General features: G+C 38.8%; 1 protein-coding gene across 2 annotated transcripts in view; it reads right to left on the reverse strand.

Annotated features, from left to right (window-relative positions):
- Window positions 1–305: 305 nt before the first annotated feature.
- LOC149468246 (whey acidic protein-like) overlaps window positions 306–21,126 on the reverse strand; it is a 43,460-nt gene continuing 22,639 nt past the window's right edge. For both annotated transcript variants that reach the window (XM_089670402.1, XM_089670401.1), the window contains exons 2-5: window positions 18,019–18,159; window positions 16,187–16,333; window positions 6,336–6,455; window positions 306–2,844 (exon numbers count right to left, since the gene is read on the reverse strand). In XM_089670402.1, coding sequence (XP_089526528.1) covers window positions 2,819–2,844; window positions 6,336–6,455; window positions 16,187–16,333; window positions 18,019–18,159 — 434 coding nt within the window. In that variant the 3' untranslated portion in view covers window positions 306–2,818. The remainder of the gene's footprint in view (window positions 2,845–6,335; window positions 6,456–16,186; window positions 16,334–18,018; window positions 18,160–21,126) is intronic.

Below are 21,126 nucleotides of genomic sequence, written 5' to 3' on the forward strand. Positions count from 1 at the left end.
AGTTTAGAAGAACACATAAAACATACTGTATATCTGGCTTTCACTTACATCTACACATGAGCAACCCAGACTTTGAAAAAGTCTACCTATTTCATATCAGCCTGTTGAGATGCTTTCTGTCAGTATAAATGATCCCTTTCACTGTCCCAGATGCAAAATGGTTAAATACCTTGCCTGGGGGATGCCCTTAACCTGCCAGTGAAGTGGTGCATTTGTACAATGTATACAGTCCACTAGAGCAAAACAAAAAAAAAAAGGAACTGCAGTTATTGCATTGCTAAAATCACAAACCAAATAACTCAGAATACAAGTGGGTAAACTTTAATAATTCCTTTCATGAATATGAGTCACAACCAAAGCACAGTAATGTTTTACATCTTTAAAGTACATACCAGTATATTTTATAGAGTAGGAACATATTGTACTATATTGTAAAGTGCATTCAACCATCAAACATTTCATCCAATGGTTACATCTAGATATGTCTTCAACATCTGTAAAGATGGTTAATTTTCAATTATATTATAGTTAGAAAGTTATATTTAGTTTAAGTGTGTTTGCTTTTCATCTGCTAGTTTGCTAATTTGTCACTAGTTTACTGCAGTGCTTGTAGCTTACTGGTAGGGTAGCACAGACTTAATTTGTAACAATGAATGACACTACAAAGACCACACTGAATGTGCATCTGTAAACACAAGCAAAATTATTCAATCCCAAATCCCTGTTAATAAATGATTGTTATTAGTATGAATTGTTTAAAGTGGTAGTAAAGTCTGTTTTTGTACTTGTACCTACAGGTAAGCCTATAATAAGGCTTACCTGTAGGTACTGTAAATATCTCCTAAACGTGCCCAATTGAGAAGATATTTAGTTGTGTAGCAGCACCGGCACATGCGCTCTGAAGGAACGGCATGCCTGTGCCGTTTCTTCAGATCTGTGTGCCATAAAAAGTGACTCCTGCACGCACATGAGGTCATTGTGGCGCAGCCATTCAAGCTGCCGGTGCCTGCGAACCTAGAACAAGGACCGGGTGAAGATGGAAGCCCTGTAAGTGGTGATAGTGGGCTGCTGGAGGGCTTGGTTTTAAGTTAAATTTCACATAATGTGCTAGTATGCAATGCATACTAGCACATAATGACATTGCCTTGCAGGGGAAAAGAACTAGCAGGCTTACTACAGATTGAATACATACGTATCTATCCAATGTATATGCTGCTGCTTTCACGTCCTGTGTATTCAGGTGCAAGCACCACTCCTTCAGCCATGTGGAACAAATGCCATAGGATCCAAAGGGCTAAGTACTTGAAAACTGTATCCACTTTATTTAAAATGCCATAAACAGCAACAATTGACACCATGAGAGAGCGTTTTCATTCTCCCATGGTGTCTACTGTTGCTGTATATGACATTTTAAAGATTACCAAAAATGTGGATGCAGTTTTAAAGTGTGCGGCCTTTTGGTTCCTATGGCATTTGTTCCATATACTTATGTATTATAAAGTGGTTAGTGAACCACACTAGAATGTGCCTGGCTGAATCCACCACCAACATATGACAATGTTGATACAACTATACTCATGTATATTGTTCTTCCATGTCAATCAATGCTGCTACATGCAAAATACTGTAATAGTGTTTTAGTTCAGATTGAAGATGAGAGTATATGGTAGGAATAAAAACTAGATTGCAGTGATCTGGTATAGAACTGGTACATTTTTTTGCGAATACCCAAGCTGACAAGGATGAGAGACAGACATGCCAAAATCCAAGTAAGTATAGAGAAATCAGCATAAAGTCACTGCAGTTGGCTTTGTTGGCTTACCAAGTCTCAGGGCTGGGTGAGGCAAACAAGCCCAACTGGTGATCATGTGGCAGTACCTTTAGATTGTCTCCTCTTCTTAGTTGGATTTGGATATGTCTCTTTTTCAGGTTGTTAGTGTGTCTCAGCATCCTTTATTCTCAGTAAAGTAGCAGTACTATACCAGATTGGTGTGTCCAATCTTGTTTTACTCTTCTCTTCTTTCACTCTTTCTGCTTTTTCTGAATCACGATTATTAATTATTGGCTGCTAAATGTACTATTCTCCAGTTACCTAAAGCATTGCTGCTCTATATTTCTGCCCGTAAATTGTTATTAGCACCTTTATGCTTTATTGTCAAGGTGGACCACATTGGCCTACAACACATTCTATTGTCTTCAATCATTGGTTTTCAATAAAAAATAAATTGTACAGTGTAATAAAAACATTTTTCTCAATGAATCATAATTAACAATGCAATTTAAGACAAATAAATTAAACTCGTTCTAAAGCATTTACATTTTTTTTATCTTAATGCATTCCTTGCATTCAGGTAAAAAATGTTTAGGCATTGGTTTTGGCATCCTACCTGAACCCTCATTCATTCCAGTGCTGTGCACGTCTGCAGCTCTTCTCTCCTCTCACATCCAAGTCTTATTGGCTTTGCTGGGCCCCGGGAGCCATTGGCTCCTACTGCTGTCAATCAAAGCCAGTGATCAGGGATTGGGGGACGGAGCTGAGTCTGAGTCCCACTGTCTGTGTCAATAGATGCAGCAGTGGGGCTTGACAGCAAGCATGCACAAGTGCTTCCCATGGGGGCACTGGACAGAGAGGAGGACCCAGAAGCACCAGCAGGGGACCTGAAAAGAGGAGATTTTGGGCTGCTCTGTGAAATTCCATTACACAGAGCAGGTAAGTATAGAGATATACAGTATATATATATATTTTTTTTTTTTTTAATTTTCCCTTTACAATCACTTTAAGTTAGTAGCACTGCTTTGATTGTGTAATCTTCCTTTTTCAATTCAGTGGATCTGCAAGTGTCACTAGAATGAAAAATATAAATATTTTATTTATTACAAGTATTTATAAAAGTGCCAACAATTTACACAGTGCTTTACATATTCTACATTCACATCAATCTCTGCCCTCAAGAGACAGCTTACAATCCTGGTTCCCTACCTCACATACCTACACATACCAGGGCCAAATAACCTAGGTCTTTGGAAAGTGGGGGGAAACTGGATTAACTAAAGGAAACACATGCAAGCTGAGGGAGAACATGCAAACTCCATGCAGAAAATGTCTTGGTTGGGATTCAAACCAAGAACCCTAGTGTTGAAAACTGTGCTGTGCTGAACCTATGCAAATGGGTATTTAGGCAGATGGACAAGTTAAAACCGTTGAAAGGGAAATATATGAAAACCTCATTTTCATGTGAAAATGTGGTTGTAAAGGACATATCTCAAGTAGTGACCAAACACCATAATTAATATTTTAATATATAATATTACAACATACCTTTGTGGATTCAGGACAATAATTAAAGAAATAAACTGCAAAGTGCACTATTCATTGCACTCATGTCCTCATGCACACTGGGCAGGTGCCTTTCAATCCATACATTCATTCCTGGGCACATACTGCTCAAAATGCTAGTACCACTACCTTTTATCCTCTCAGAGTTTTACAGGCTGGTGGCAGTGGGGCTGGATGGTGCGTCTGTGCTCTATGCTCATGTGAAAATGCTGGAATCTCATGCTAAATGCCTAGTGTCCATGAAGCCTTTCTTGCATTAGCCCAACTTGTATAAGGTGTACATTTTATTGATCATTATGAGTTACTACACTTTGTAACTGCTGTTTGCACTATTTATGTAAGAAGTGTGATTATAATAATCAAACTGTTAACTTACATGTATTCTTAAAAAAGGATTTGGAAACTTTGTAAATTATTTTTTAATACTAAACAATAAAAAAGCAATATCCCATAATATTATGGAAAGCAATAAATCCTGATTCACACATGTGCGGTGCGGATTGAAGCTCAAGTTTCACAGCTACAGTAGCTGTTCACCGGTTCAGATCAGTAGCTGTTCACTGGTTCAGGTCAGGTTTACATCAGGTTCAGGACAGGATTAGCTCAGGATTTTATCCTATTCACACATGTGGTTAAGAAATGGTTCCCATAGAAGTCAATAGCCTGTAAGCCGCACCTGAACCGGACTGCAATGCTCAGAAATCGTATAGGACTCTTTTTTAAACCGCACTGAATCCACACTGAATCTGCACCAGCAGTGCACCAGACATACTGTATGTGAGCAGGCACCATAGGAAACAATGTTATTTTACAAGTCATGCAGACTGGATGCGGTTCAAACAGCATCCAATCCGTGTATATGTGAACGGGCACTAAAGCTAATACTCCATGCCATGATGACTGTCTTAAAAAAGTGTGTATTTTGTAATAGGTGTTAGAAACGTTTTATAAATGTACAAGCAATAAGATAAAGTTGTCTACAAACAATAGATGTCAAGCTTACATTACTGCAAAAACACACAAAACACTTAGCGCACAGCCACCATCAATATTTATTAGAGCCTAAAAAAATACATACTCACAAACACATATAAAAACAGGTGTGTCAAACAACTCAAGCCATAGGAGACGTCATCTGTTCATACACCAAATGGTTGGAAACTAACGCATTTTGGGGGTTAAATCCCCCTTCTTCAGAACTATAAATATATATAATTGTCAATGGGGGTAATGCGCTAGGTGTTTGTGCCCTTCTGTGTTTGTTTTTTCAAATTGTTTGAAGATGACTCGATCTGAGGGTGGCTGCATCAAATAAAGCATTGCTTGCAAGGTCACTATGGGAAGTACCTTCATCTGAGCGCTGGAGTTTCTGACTTCTTCTGTTTAGGCATATATTAGAAGAAGGTGTGGTCTTTGGAAATGTCCCCCCAATGTTTACATAATCAGTCATGTTCTTCTTAACATGCATGTTTGTGCCAAAAGCATCTGCCACATCCATTTTATCCTGGAGAAGGAACACTGATCCAATTGACCAATTTGGCTATTGACTCAAACTTCCAACCCAGCTAATTAGACATCTAGATAGGTAAATGAGTTCTCAGTTCAGTTTGAACTTCGCTTATTCCAGTGTCTAGATAATTCAGCAGAATTAGAAGCCATAATATATACATGTGCTTTTTTTCACTACTATAAAAAGACAGCCTTCTCTGTCAATGGTTGTTCAAGTGTCACTAAGCTCAAAAAAGAAGAAACACAACTTAATAATTACTAAAACTGCGTGTTCTTTGTTTAGGGTTACAATCTTTACTTATGAATAAATTGCTTGTGTAACCTACTGGTCATCTACAGTTATTTGTTGGTGGTGGCAACAATCTGTGGGATCATAGAGCAACTGCACTGTTACCACCACACTGCGTATGTTCTTCATCTTCTATGTAAGTAAGCAGTGTCTACTCGATGTTTACTGTGGGGGAAATCCCCCAACTAATCTCACTATGGCCTGGGATGGGAGTGAGGCTAAACAGGAGTGAGTCACATGTCCTGTGATGTCCCTCAGCTTTTTCAGGTCCTCCCCCATGCCATGCAAGGGGGTTAGAGCTGTCAAGCAAGGGTGAGATTTGCTCCAAGGCATTTATGGATGGATCAGATCCTTGACCCCCTTTATAAAAAAGCTAAAAAGGTATTGATGACTAAATTACAGCATTTACCATGTAAATCAATGGCTAATATTGTGCCCCATCATTTAGATCTGGCAGTACTATCAGGGTTTAGAATCACGCTAAAGAAGCAGCAGGTGTCTGCACCTGCTGTGCCCTTAACAACTAATAATGTCACTTGCTGGCCAGGAATCCCCAACCATGTAAACAAATAGCGGTGACATCACAGACCAAAAATGGCCACATGGCCTTATTTGGTCAGTGACATCACTGGGTATACCCAGCCACTTTGTTTACATTAGGGGCAGGGACTGGAGCTGTAATTTACAGTAAATGTAGTGACAGGATTGGATGCATCTGTCAGTCAACTGTTTTTTTCTTTTGGCAAATTGGTGGGTGTAGTTTATTGTGACATGGGCCTGCAACACTGGATGATGTGAATGACAATGGATTTACATTGTGAGACTTTTTTTTAGTTATTATTTATAATAAAGAACTTGTCAAATAGTGTGTCTTTTATTTACACTTTAAAATTTTGTGACTAAGTAGCCGTATAATATACCCCTTTTGCAGGTATCTGGGCCCCCCTTAATTTTATCTTTGGTACATGTTCCTGAAGGCAGTGACCCCCCCCCATTCTACTTGTTTGACAATTCCTTGCCTATTAGTCTAGTAAATGGCTATTGCTGTTTTTTGACATCTGGCTACCATAGGCTGCAGTGGAGCTCAGATATGGCACCCAAACGTCAGTAATTTTTGCTGAACCCAGGAACGTTTGGCTCATCCCTATTCTTGACTGCATTACTAGTGTACAGAAAATACAAAAAATTAGAGGTTATTACCTTTCACAGGTTTTTCACAATAGTTAGAACAGCACTTCAGACTATTTGGACAATCATAATCACTAGTGCATAGAATTGCTGGTTTTGTTTCAGCGACACCTGGGCATTTTCCTGGCTTCTCTGAAAGAAAAAATAAAGACTAGTTACATTATATATTATCACTGCACAGAACCCACAGTAATCTTAAAGTGGCACTTTACCCATAACAACTTGATAAAAAATAATATTCTTTAGCAAGGACCATATACTCCGCATTAATAATTATGCTACCAAAATTAGTGTGTGCTGTAAATTGTCTCCAGCATTGCTTGTGTTTCTTCTTGCTGTAGGTTGAAATTTTGCTGAAGCCCAAAGTCCAGAGCGGCAGTAAATCTTTAGGCTGTCAGCAGATCGGCCTCTACAAATTTGGTACAGTGCCTAAAAATAGAGAGCAACTGAGCATGTGCAGAGCAGGATGAGACAGTGTATTACTGGATTTTCCATAGTATAGACACTTATATTTATTGTTTTAGATAGCTATACCAGCAAAAGGGGCCAGCCTGAAGTGATCTAGCAGGAAATAATGTCCTGACTCAAGTTCGACATTAAGCAACTACTGACTAAAGTGACTGTGAAATGTTTCAAAATATACTTTTGTTTGCCCATATTAATTTTGGAACGATTATGCATTAATATAATAATTAGTTGAGGAACTTAATGCTTCTACAAGTTGTTTTTAACAATTATTGAAGCTATTAATGAATTTATAATTGTGGCTTGGGATTATAATAGTGCATATTTGTATTTACAATTAGACACACTTCACAGATTTATAATCAACATTTTGTATGCATAAACGTAATGCAATTATTATTTACTGTACAAGGATCACCTCCAGTCTGATTTACTATGTAAATATGACCCCATTATGCAGGTAAAACTAGCATATCCATTGCTTGTTGTGTTTAAAGGATAAAACATGTTTTATTTATATTGAGTGAGCAGAGAAGTAAGTCATGAGGTTTCTCAGTACAAATATTAAAGAAAGGATAGCACAAACATATATGCCCTAGGCTGTGTCAGAAAGCAAAGCTCAACTAAAAACAGATGTGCATTACTAGTTATTTAAAGAAAAGATCACATCACATAATCCTTTAACATTCAGTGGCTGTGTCTATTACTCTTAAAATACACCTTTATATAAAAAGGTCTAAGTGGTTGATGAAATAGTTTTAATAATTGCTTCTAATATAGTTCTCAAAATCAGAAATATTTTCAATTTAAATGTTTAAATTAAATGGTTGTTTTGAGCTATGTATCATAAGCATACCATGTTTTTTGTCCATATGATACAGTTTTTGACATCCTTTTTTGTTTAGTGCTACTGACTCTTCCAGCCTTTTTTAGCCATTCCATGCCTCTATTCACTCGCTCTAGTGTCAGCAAGAAAAACATTTCTCTGGACCAGTTACGGATTGTGACAACAGTGGATGATGCCCAGACAATGTGTGCAAGTGTAGCTGCTTTTAAGCTGGCCATAGATTGACCAAAATCCCTGCTGAATTGGCAGCATTTCAATTAGTGTGTGGTTGCCCATGGTCAAAAGATATCATTCGTTTGATGGACTTCTGTAGAAGGGACATGCTGGAAAACTTTTGCTGATGAGCGGCTGTAGCTGCTGATCAGTGTATTCTGGCAGTCAGTAGTGTTGCTATGGGGGTGCAGATGGCTGGGGTGATACCCCAGAGAGGTGACACCATCCCAAGTGGCCCAGGCCCCAGAGGTAATTATATCTACTGCCTGCAGGCTGAATGATTGAAAGCTGCTGTAGCTACTCATCTCCGCCCACTTCTCCCTTCTGCCTATTGCAGCTAGAGCGCATCCGAGGGCATCCAATCAGTGGCGCCAGCGAGGAGAGAGCTTGGCATTGCCCCGCCAACCAGGAAGTGTGGTGGAGCATCTGGGAGAAGAGAGGCAGTAGAGGAAACATGAGGCGGCAGAGACACCAGTGGAGACATGAAGCAGGAGAGGTGTCGGAGAAGACATGAGGCGGGCGAGGAGCCAGAAGAGATATGAAGATGGAGAGGAGCTGAAGGACACATGAAGCAAGGGAGGTGCCGGAGGCTGCTGGTCCTGTGTGGGCTGCTGCTGGTTGCCATTCCTCAGGTAAGAGGTAGATGGGGTACCCCATGAGGGGGCAGGGGGCTCAGACTGAGGCTCTGTGTACTGATATCTCCTTCCATTCCATGGAGAAGTGCATATATATATATATATATATATATATATATATATATATATATATACATACACACACACACACACACACACACATATATACATACACATACACACAACAATATTTAGGCAAGTAAGTTTTTTGACCAAATCATCATTTTTATGCATATTGTCCAACTTCAAGCTGTATAAACTTGAATGCTTATTGGATTTAAGCATACCAGGTGATGTGTATTTGTGTAATGAGGGAGGGCGTGGCCTAATGAGATCAACACCCTGTATCAACGTGTGCATACTTATTAGGCAGTTTCTTTTCCTCAGGCAAAATGTGCCAAAAAAGAGCTTTCACTGACGAAAAGTCAAAAATTGTAAAAAGTTTTTCAGAGGGATGCAGCACTCTCGATATTGCTAAAATATTGGGGCATGATCACAGAACCATCAAATGTTTTGTTGCAAATAGTCAACAGGGTTGCAAGAAATGGGTTGAGACGCAAATTAACTGCCAAAGATTTGAGAAGAATCAAACGTGAACCTACAGTACCAGGAGCCCATTATCCTCCAGTGCTGTCATATTCCAGAACTGCAACCTACCTGGAGTGCCCAGAAGTACAAGGTGTTCAGTGCTCAGTGACATGGCCAAGGTAAGGAAGGTTGAAACTCGACTACCACTGAGCAAGACAGATAAGTTGAAATGTCAAGACTGGGAAAAGAAATACCTGAAGACAGATTTTTCAAAGGTTTTATAGACTGATGAGATGAGAGTGACTCTTGAAAAACCAGATGGATGGGCCTGTGGCTGGTTCAGTAACAGGCACAGAGCTCCACTTTGACTCAGACACCAGCAAGGTGGAGGCAGGGTTCTGGTATGGGTTGGTATTATTACAGAAATAATATGTCAGCACTAGAGGATAATGGGTTCCTGATAGCTTTACGTTTGATTCTTCCCTGTTCATTTTTTTTCTCAACACGTTTCTTGCGACCCTGTTAACAATTTACAACAAAACGTTTGATGGTTCTGTGATCAGTGACCAGTGTTTTAGCAATTTCAAGAGTGCTGCATCCCTCTGAAAGACTTTGCTAAGTCAGTTGACTTTTTGACTTTTCAGAGTCAGTTAAAGCTCTTAATAGTTATGCACACTTTGAAATAGGGTTTTGATCGCCTTACACAAATACACATCACCTGATATGTTTACATCCAATAAGCATTCAAGTTTATAGGGCTTGGAGTTGGACAATCTGTATAAAAATTATGATTTTGGTCAAAACTCACTTGCCTAATAATTGTGCACACAGTGTGTGTGTGTGTATATATATATATATATATATATATATATATATATATATATATATGGGCAAAAAAATTGAAACACTGCAGGTGTGAAAGTAACGTTTTACGTTGAAAGCGAAGTGACGTAACACTCTTTTGCTTCCGCTGTGTAATGAGACAACTACAGTGCCTTGAAAAAGTATTCATAGCCCTTTAAATTTTCCACATTTTGTCATGTTACATCCAAAAACGTACCTGTATTTTTTTGGCATTTTGTGTGATAGACCACCACAAAGTGGCACATAATTGTGATGTGAAAGGAAAATGATAAATGGTTTTCAAACTTTTTTAAATATCTGAAAAGTTTAGCGAGCATTTGTATACAGCTGTTATGTGAAGCCCTTAGAGGTTTTCTAGAGAACATTAGTGAACAAACAACATCATGAAGGCCAAGGAACACACCAGACAGGCCAGGGATAAAAATGTGGAGAAGTTTAAAGCAGGGTTAGGTTATAAAAATATCCCAAGCTTTGAACATCTCATGAATACTTTTTCAAGGCACTGTAGCTAACAGGTGGAAAGCCTCACTTTTGTCATTTACTGCGTGTGCTACTTGTAATACGGAGTCATCTCAAAGCTTTCTGAGCTTCAAAGAGGGCAAATTGTTGGTGCCTGCTTAGCTGGTGCCTCTCTGACTGAAGTTGCCAATTTATTTGCTCTGTCACAAGGTACAGTATCAAAGGTTATGATGGCATATATAGTTTCTTGGAGAACATAGTCTGATAAGCATAAGCGCGGTCAACATGTTCAACTGACTAAAAGGGACAAAAGGACATTGTGCAGGATTGTGACCCAGATTAAGAAAACAACTGCTGCAAAAGTGACTGCAGAGCTCAATTTCAGTCTTCATGGGATATGTAAACGTTTGATCAGGACCATTTGGGCGATTTCTGTTATCATTATGATTTCAAAAGGAGCAAAACATCTATGTGATAATAAATGACTTAAAAAGATCACTATCCTCAAATAAAAGACAGTTTTTTATTTGACCAGTCATATATTCAGTATCAATGCCATAATTTCATGCACAACTGTATGTGACCGAGCCTGCACATGCCGCCCTGCCGCAGTAAATTCTACTGCACAGCACCAGCAAGTGGTTAACCAGTGAAAATTTTAAATATTATACTACTTGTTTTATTATGAATTTTTCCCTTTTATCATGGCACCAAAATTATGTTTTTCTGGTACAAAGTAATATTTACATGTAGCGCTACTCCTATAGGAGCTGCAGGAATACTGTAGAGGTTTTCCCCACAAGCTTTGACCCACAGCCAGGCACATAGGCTCATTCACACATTTCTTCAATAACCAGTCTAGGTTTGTTGTTTTTGTGTTTTATTTTATTTTTGGAAAACTTGCATAGGGTTGAGGGAAATAAGTGGGATAATCCAAAATCAAGAACTATGTACAACTGGAAGGTTTGGTTATTCTTTAGAACAAACTATATTAAAGTCCTTGCTTACTGCTTTAAGGCAGCGGTAGCAGTAGTTTAACAGTAGGTCTCTCTCTCTCAGGGTCACTAGAGTAGAAAAAAGTATTATATTAAATGAAGATACGCCTTTGGCCCAACATTTTGTTGAACATCATGGAGGCCAAATAACTGGCCTGAGAGTGAAAGAATTTTTTACTCTTAAAATTGTCACCCAGGAGAGGTGACTTCAATACAGTATTACTGAAAAAAGAAAAAAGTTGGATTTTTAAATTAAAAACTTTGGTACCATTTGGGTTAAATAATGAAATGAGTCTTAAAGTTTTCTTGGAATCATAATTGATGTGGTCCCCCCTTTTTAGTACCAATAAAAATCCTGTTTTTCCTTGTTATTAGCAGTGAATTTCTATTACGAATCCCACTGTGAATGCCCATGATGATTGTATGGGGATTTATTTCCCTAAAAACATTTCTAGAGAACTGGGACTTCTCCACGTATAGTGTACCAAGATACAATTATATAAACACCTTGGATGCTTAAAGTTGTTTGAAACCAGTTAAGAATGTGTAAAATGGCTTTGTGTCATAATCCATCTATTATTTTTTAAAAGTAACGGTTTTTGCTGAGATGTAGAAGTGCTGCCCTTTAAATAGGGAACTGCCCCCGGCCTTTCTGATTGGTTGAATGGGACATTTGTCTCGTCAAAAGGCCTGGTGTGTGAACGTCTAGACGTTCTGACGAAGCACACGGTCACGTGTGCGAAACGCGTTGACGTAGGAAGCCTCAGCCAGATCCTGGGCCAAAATGGGAATGGGCATGGGCACGTGTTGATCCGCCTCACTCCGTTCTGATCAGGGTGGCAAATTCTTACACCGTCTCTACTACACTACCAGGAATACCGCTGTGAGCTATCATTACTACTACCATTACGGGGTCATTCACTCCAACCTGGTTCGTCTACTCAGAGGCTATAGATGATCCGGTTGTCCGGATGCACGCCAAGTCATCAGATAATTTTACCATGTGAAGTCTGCCATGCTGACACTATACATTTAGAATTACCTTGGAATGGTGAGAGCCTGTGGGCACAATTTTTTCAGCGGCAGTTGCCGTATGAGCATTTTACCAGTATCTTTCATTACATGGTCCTATCTTCACTTTGACATACAGTGACTCCACAAATTGTCAATACTGACTTTGGATACTATTTTGTTGCACTGGTGATCAAGCTGGACTTTGTTGATTTAATTGCACTGGATTAGTCACTCATCTACCACTGAATATTAGGCTGTTAAGCCTTGATCTTAATTTGAATATCTATGAGATTTATACATCTGGGACTGAACTGGACTGAATTGGTCTCATTAGCTTGGCGTCACAGCCTTTAACTTTCATCAACATTAGGCTATTAGCTTCTATTTTGAGCGGGAAATCAATGTTAACATAGTGATTTGGAGATAATCAAATTCTATATACCTGTGATCAGGTTAAAGGGGTACTAGCCCTCATTTTTCTACCACATATTATTGACATTGTTGCCTACTAATGTCCACTGAAGCTGGATGTTCAATTTCTCTTCAATAAATCTGTGATCAGATGGAGTGGATTTACTGGATGAACAGACCAATAAGTCTCCAACTATGTAGTATTCAACAGCGAGCTATTATGCAAATGTGCACAACAATAATTTTTGTGGCTATTATTCCCTCTGGGATGTGAATTGCCAATTTGGCTGTATATATTGGATAAAATCGGTGAGTTCCTCTGCTCCATTCTTTGTTCATTTATATGTGCTAATTATCTATGGTGGACTATGTCCCGGTTGGAGAATCTATTTTCCAGAGTCTTGGATCCTGCATTGCTGGTTAAGGTGGTTATTCCACTATGCGAGACTTTAGTTTATTGACCCCGAAATAATGCTCATTTAAGACGGAAGGTAGTAGTATTGCGTTTATATCCATAGTATGTGTGGCCTGGGCCATTTTAAAAGTGATAACGTTATCCTGTTGGTTAATTAATATATGTAGATTTTATTAAACGATTATCTTCACTAGAGTACAGTCCCTTTCTTAGTAAAGGATTAGATAGACAACGCTCTTCGGGACACCAGCTGGTGCCCCCTTTACTAGACCCACAGCTGACCCCCTAGCAACCAAAGGGGTTTTAGTAGCACAAAGTTTCTAAGATCCTTTCAGAGATGTCTGTACTCACAAGGCCCAAGGATAGCTGGTTGCCTTCCTTCATGATACCAGACCAGATCTTCAGTAGATGGTCCTTCAATCAACTCTAGCAGAACCCGGATCTCGGCATTCAGGCTTTCAGGATACCCGCTCGAGGCCTCATGACAGCAGTTGCCTTTGAGGGCAGCATGCCCCCTCCAGGCTTGACCAATCCTATCCAGGAAAAAACCCAGAGCCCAGTGTGCTCACTAAATATATACAGTTATCCAGCATGCCATCAGAGCCTTTTCAGTCAAGTGTCCAAGTTGCACAGATGCATGCTAGGTAAAAGGTGCCCAAAAACACAGTGGAAATGCATCAAAAATGCACCTGTATAAAATAACCACCAGGTGAACTTCCCTCTATGGTCTGGTCGTCTAGTCTTGGGAATTAGTGGTAATCTGCTGGATCCAGAGGTCCCCTTAAGGATGGATTAGGTGCTCAGCCTGAGTACAGGGCTCCTCTCCTCTGGTTGTAGAAAATCTCTGGGGGTTTCCTGCAGACTTAATAGCTCCATGAAGGAGCCAAGAAACAGGTACCCATAGTGTAGTATACTTGAGTATTTTATTGAGAGTAAATTAAAATTGCAGGGTGCAGACCGGTTCTCCCTCTGATGATGTGCCATTGCACGAAAGGCCTCAAGAGGAACCAGACAGAGTGTGACGTCATCGCCGCCGAAGCTACGAGGAAGCCCGGTGGCCATCTTTCTTAGGGTTAGTGCTGCATGCTCTGCAATACTGTGGATGTCACATTACTACCCTGCAATTTTAATGTACTCTCAATAAAATACTGGGTACCTGTTTCTTGGCTCCTTCATGGAGCTATTAAGTCTGCAGGAGACCCCCAGAGATTTTCTACAAACAGAGGAGAGGAGCCCTGTACTCAGGCTGAGCACCTAATCCATCCTTAAGGGGACCTCTGGATCCAGCAGATTACCACTAATTCCCAAGACTAGATGATCAGACCATAGAGGGAAGTTCACCTGGTGGTTATTTTACTACATTCGCATTACCTATGCACTTCTGGTGAGTAACTATTGGCTGGTGTCACAAGTCTATCTGCTGCTGATTTTACTACCCTTGGATTTCTTGCCTGTACAGATTTATATATTTGACTAATTCATATATTATTTATTGGATATTCAGCTGTTAGACCTGTTGATGTCAGCTCAACAACGAAAGGCTCTAAAATGTTCAAAGTATGTCCTAAACCTTTAACTTAAGAGATAAGATAAACTCTGTATTTCCTTGAAGGAAAACTGCACACAGATCATGTTTAGCAGGAGGGTAGTAGGTGTGTACTTCCTAAAGCCTGCCCTGTGTAATTTACTTTGTTTTACATTCATTTAATGGCAATCACAGTGAAATGTCCAAGGCAAGTTCGAATTGGGTTGCAGGCTGTAAGACACATCCGGTAATTCTTGGACCAGGTTTTCAGTGTGTGAAAACAAGAAGGGTGTTCCTGCATCACACCAGCAGGTATAATATAGGATCCCCAGATTGGAGATAAGAAAGGAGCGGGCGGACTTATGCAGTACAGCATGCATAGATGAAAAACTGAATTACACTCCAAAACATCATTCTTTTGTATACATCTATTGTTACCATTTATTCCTTTATATGTTTTTTTGAAAACAGATAAAATCTAACAAAACCTTTGTGAAAGAAAAACTAAATTCAATTTTAACGCTCCCTCTATTTTCATATTTTAATGTTACATTTGGATCTTTTTTTTTTTAAATATCTTTTTATTAACTTTTTAAGACATAAAGAACATATGCATAAGAACATAAAACATAGGTTCACATGTGTCCTACCATCGCAGGGATGGAGAAGATCAATCACACATCCAAAAATTACAACAAGGCTGCATTAAAAGAAACTCTGAGAAGCCCACATGGTAAATTGTGTCCCATACTAGTGCACATTATAACCAATACCATGTCCCAAGGATCAGTAGAAAATACAGAGATAGCATGAAAATACAATATTAATATTAGGTTATGGCATGTCAGAGGCAGTGGAGGTCCAGCCATTTGGACCATACTCTATCATATTTTTTGAGGCATCCTCTGTGCATATAAGTATCCTTATAAAGTGGTAAATTAGCATTAATTATCCGCTTCCATGGCATAATAGATGGGGGAGCAGGTTTTTTTTACCTTTGGATCTTTAAACCACACATTAAGACAAATAGTCTAAAGACACTGAGGTCTCTTGGTGCGTAGTGGGTCCTCCATGAGATTGCTAGCCAGTTAGTCATTCATTTGAATTTTGAGGGAACTAGTTGCTTTTTCTTACAAGTGCAAGGAAGGGAAATTTAAAAACAAAGTTATGAAATAGTCACTCCTCTTGGACTGACTATTTCAAACATGGGCATCATGACTATTGGTAACTACAACCCAGGTTTATACAATGCAAAGAGTTTCCTATGCAGTAACTCTGCTGTTAGAATTAATCAGATTTCAGTTTGTATTCATTTAGTAGTTATTATTATGAATTGTAATTTGTGATTGGCTGCTAGGTTGTTGCATCTCTTGGAACTTAATGTTTAAGTAACTGTATTGTGGTAAACATTATATAGGGCATTTAATTAATGTAAAAAAATCAAGAAGAAAGCCACTTCATTAAAAGAGTCAACTCTAAATGTCATACTAACCTCTTGATGCAGGCAGACAATCTTTTGTTGAGCCTCGATCACAGCACTTAGCAGGTTTAAAGCAATCAAAGTCACTAAAACATTTTGGATATTCTTTTTCATCTTCTTTATTTGGCAGATCATTTAGTGGACAGAAGCCTCTTCTTACTAAACAAAGTATATTCAAGTTTAATATTTCACAGAATTTATCCAAAAATGTTTCTTACATGGAATTCATTTCTTAGTTGCCTTAACAGTAAAATTACGTGTTAGGGATTTTTTGTTATTGTCTGTGATACAAAAAGTGACAAGAAATCCAAAAATTAGAGCTGTAACAAAACCAGTAGATATGGGAAAGTTTTCTGATAAAAATGCCTGTACTGGCATGAGCTATCTAAGAGGGGCTTTCTGCATGTTTTTTTTTTTTTAGATATCACGTTTTACTTATTGTGTCTCTGGGACATAATGTGAAGAAATGTCCCTGTCAGGACACAATGAGAAAAAAAAATTCCCTACTTTAACAAAAAAAAATGTTGGCTTTACATATAATTTACTGTAAATGTATCAAAATATAGCAAGACAACATCTAAAACCCTTACATGCTGCAAGCTTCAGTCTGCATAGCAGAGCAATACAAAGCAGCATGCTTACACAGTAAATCACAAACAGCACACATAGTAAAACAGCACACAGTTAACCCTTTGATCGCCCCAGATGTTAACTCCTTCTTGCCCAGTGTCATTAGTACAGTGTCAGTGCTTTTTGTTTTGCACTGATCACTGTATTAGTGTCACTGGGGATGTCAGTGGCAGTTAGTCAGTTCCCCCCCAGTGTCAGAATGCCCGCCGCAGTCCTGCTATACGTCTGTCCACCGCCATTACTAGTATAAAAAAAAATTTCTTTACAATTCCAGTATATATATATATCACCATTTGTAGATGCTATACCTTTCACGTAAACCAATTAATTTACATGTATTGAGATATTTTTTTTAGCAAAGACATGTAGCAGAATACATTTTGGTTTAAACTTATGACAAAATTTGATTTTTTACATTTTTTTTGGTCTTCTCCAACCTTTGACATCTTCAAGTGCATCCTTTAAAAGTACCTTTTAGGAAAGCTCATAATCCTAAAATATTCGATTTAACTATTGATCCAGTATTGCCTCCTCCTCCACAATCTGACAATCCATGCTCTACTTCCCTTGTATACAGCATACCCATCCCCATACTTGTTGTTTCAAGCCTCTTCCATACAATTGTATGATCGATTCACTAGAAACATTTCATGCACTTGTATTTTCTGTACTACACACTATTGTATTAATTTCTTGCTTTCTGACAAACTATGCATGATGAGGGTGATATTTATGTTTTAAGTCAATAACACTACTAATGAGGCATGTTCTAAACCTGATCATTTCATTTTATAATGTGGCCTTCTAATGCTTTGCAGGGAGAAAAAAATTGGCACAATCGCTGCTGTCTGTAGAGAACCCTATGTTGTTTACCAACACAGGGCTCTCTTCTATCATTCGCTTAGCCTAAAAGGCATGATTCATAAGAGCTGGATCACATATTATTACTAAGTTTACCGCTTTTAATGTACTGATCTACTAATCTACTTGTTATTTATTATATGTGAAAGAAGGAGACAATAAAATCAACCCTCCTTTCAGTTCATTAATATCCCTTTGAGCATGTTGGCTCTTGTAGAGGTACAAATATTTATTGTTACGATTAATCAGCACAGTGAACCGTCTTGTATTACTTGTTACAAGCGTACACAAAACATTAAATGAGACACACATAATTGCTAACAGGGAGAAACAGTAGGTGACTGGGATTATACCTCCATAGACACATTGGAGTCCACATCCTGTATCACAGCATCTCAATTGCCCTGAGCAGTCACTGTCATTGGAACAATTCTTATCACAGGGACATGTAACATTTCCTAATACAGCTACATTTGGACACAAGCCTTGTTTGTCTGTAGATAAAAATAAAGAAAACAAAACTCAATCTCTGAGAATTTTAACAATTGTTATGAATGAGCACTCGGTGTACAGGAGACTATATCACATTTCTACCAGCAGAGGCAAGACAGGAATAATAACTTTGTACAATTTATTATTTTATGAAGCCGTGTGTTTGCTTCCTACGATTCATAGTAATATTGTGTTAACTTGTGAGTTTAATGGTTTGTAGAAAACATTTAAAACAAATCTTGTCACACGTGAAACTATACCACAGTGTTGTAAAAAAGTCAGAAGTAATCTAGAAATCTATAAAAGATTCATGCTGTTCTGTTTCTAAGTAATTAGCTGAAACAGGATAGAAGTTATAGAAACAGTTCAGCTGTATATAACAAAACGGTGAGTACTGCAAAGTTCAGTGATACTGGACTAACCGTCCAACAGAGTCCTGAAAATTGTACTTGTAGTCCAAATACAAAAATTGCTATTGATGAATGTTGTAGTACTTGGTTTTTTAAATTGTCATTAAACCCACAACATTAAAATCTATAAATGCTGTATTACATGCTGTTCATACTCAGTCACTATGGGATTTGTTTTCTGTATTCTGCAAAAAACATGGTAGCTTCTGTTATTCTCTATCCCCCCTTCTGTCCATGTCCCCACTGCAGTTGGGGATTTTGCAAAGCAGTGTTGTCAGCTAGTGTATTTCTACTCTGAGCATCTCCTCCCTATTACATCTGAGCAGCCCATGTGACTATAGAGCCATGCATGTGGGCGTATACACAGTGGTAAATGGCAGCCCACTCCCTCCCTCTACCTCTATGGCCACTAACAAGCTAAACACTATGGGGTGGAAAATTATATCTTGATTGATGGAGGCTTCACTTCCCTGTTATTCTAAGACACAGACTGGAGTGACGTGACCTAGCCTGTGACTGGCAGAAGTTTGCACATACCATATTATTGCCAAAAAAACCCCAAAGATTTGATTTCAAATAAATATATATATGACAATTTAAAATAGCATATTTATATTAATTATTTATTTTTACTCTGTATTCCAAAGGCTGGTTCTTTAATTTGAACATGTGACCAGCAGAAGAAGACTAGAAGCTCGTCCTGCCACTGTTTCCCTGCAGACAGGCTGGGAAAGAGCTGGGTCATGTGACAGTTGTATATCGATTAGGAAAAAAGGTACTTGGATTTTTTTTTTTTTTAATTAAAATAATTACAGTGCCATCATCAGCATACAAAAAGAGAAGGAATAATGTAAATTAAACAGTGTGTGTTTAGTACCACTTTAAGGTCTTGGCGACCTGTTTTTCAATTTCCAGTCCATAGCTAAAGGATACATGGATTTAAGGACACTGACACACTATGCCAGGAACAAAAGGTGATTACTCAAGAAGGAAATGATCGGACTGGACACTGACAGCCTTGGCCATAACATGTTTTTTAATTCAATTACTGCATTTCTAAGTGCTAATGTTAATGATAGATTCCCCATGGAATGAATGACTCTTATTTCATGGCATTGCTCATAATAATCATCATGGTTCATTTTACATTAACTATATTGTAAAAGTAGTGCACATTGTTAAACGTATCCTTTCATAAATAGTAAATAGATGTATTGTATGGATTGAAGTAATTTTACATAATACACAGCATAAAGAGGAATTCACAAAGAGTGTCTATGACACTTTAGAATTCTGCCATACCTTCACTTGACAAATGTCAGTGAGGGGGAGGAATTCATGTATTTGTTGGAAACATGTATATGAATTTGGGGCAAACATCACATGTGAAGGTGTAAGGAGGCTTCATAGAACACTCCATCCTTGATGCAGCCGAGCTCCCTCACTGACTTTGCATCTGTCACACAAGCAGAGCAACAGCCATGTACCTTTTAAGCTAGCAAAGCTTGAGGAGGATTTATTTTAAAAACAAAAAATAAAATGAAATAAAATGAAAAAAAAAACAACAAACATTTTCAAAGGACTTCTGCCCTCCATGAATGTTATGTACTTAGGATGTTTACAGGTAAACAGCAATTGGTTAGCACATACAGGGTATCACCATTTATGACAGAGTGAAAGGAATAATTATAGGGCCATTATGTATGGTTACCTCTAAACTGATGAGCTGTAAAGGATTTTAAAGTGTTGCTATGGACACTTTTGAGTATTGTAATTTTTGTTTTGCTGTTTTATGGGCCCATGTTAGATGTAGCACCCTCCTAGGTAGGTGCTAGGATTAGACATATAGGATTAGGCATGTTTATGATAGCAAAATTAATTTGTCACTCTGTAGGCAGAGTGGGTGTATTGAGTGAGCTGTGATCATTTAGTGAGGTCTGCTCTGTGTGCTCAGGTGCTGCTAGTCTGCCTACCTTCCTCTGTATCCAAGAGACTGGAGAAATTTCTGGATGATAGGTGTGGAGCTATGCAGATGACAGCATAAATATTGATACAGCCTCAGCTCATCCCAGAGAGAGGGGCTCTAAGGCATGTTGGGTAACTGTATATATTCAGTGAGCACACAGGGCTCTCGGCCTTTCCTGGATAAGATTGCCCAAGCCTGGTAGAGGGCACGTTGCTCTCCTAGGTAGCTGCTGCCATAAGCTGCAGGGGGGTTACCTGAGGGCCTGAATTGCTGAGATCCAGGTTCTGCTACACTGACTGAGGGGTGGCCTCCTGTGAGCACAGACATCCCTAAGGATCTTAGAGACTGTGTGCTGTTTAACCCCCTCTAGTGCTAGTCAGCTGCAGGTTTAGTAAGGGAATATTGGCTGGTGTTCCGAAGTGCTTTGTCTATCTGCCCACTACTAATTAAAGAGACACTGCTCCTTTGTTAAAGGCTTTGACAAAGGAGCTGGGTGACTCAGAAACACATTAGCCACGCCCCTTCCTGTTCCCAGCACTGACATCACTTCTGGCTGTTGAGACTTGGCATCTCATGGCTTTGGGAACACAGCA

Source organism: Staurois parvus, unplaced genomic scaffold (genome assembly GCF_062004578.1).
Source record: "Staurois parvus isolate SC_StPar_1 unplaced genomic scaffold, SC_StPar_1.0 ptg000090l, whole genome shotgun sequence".
NCBI lineage: Eukaryota > Metazoa > Chordata > Amphibia > Anura > Ranidae > Staurois > Staurois parvus.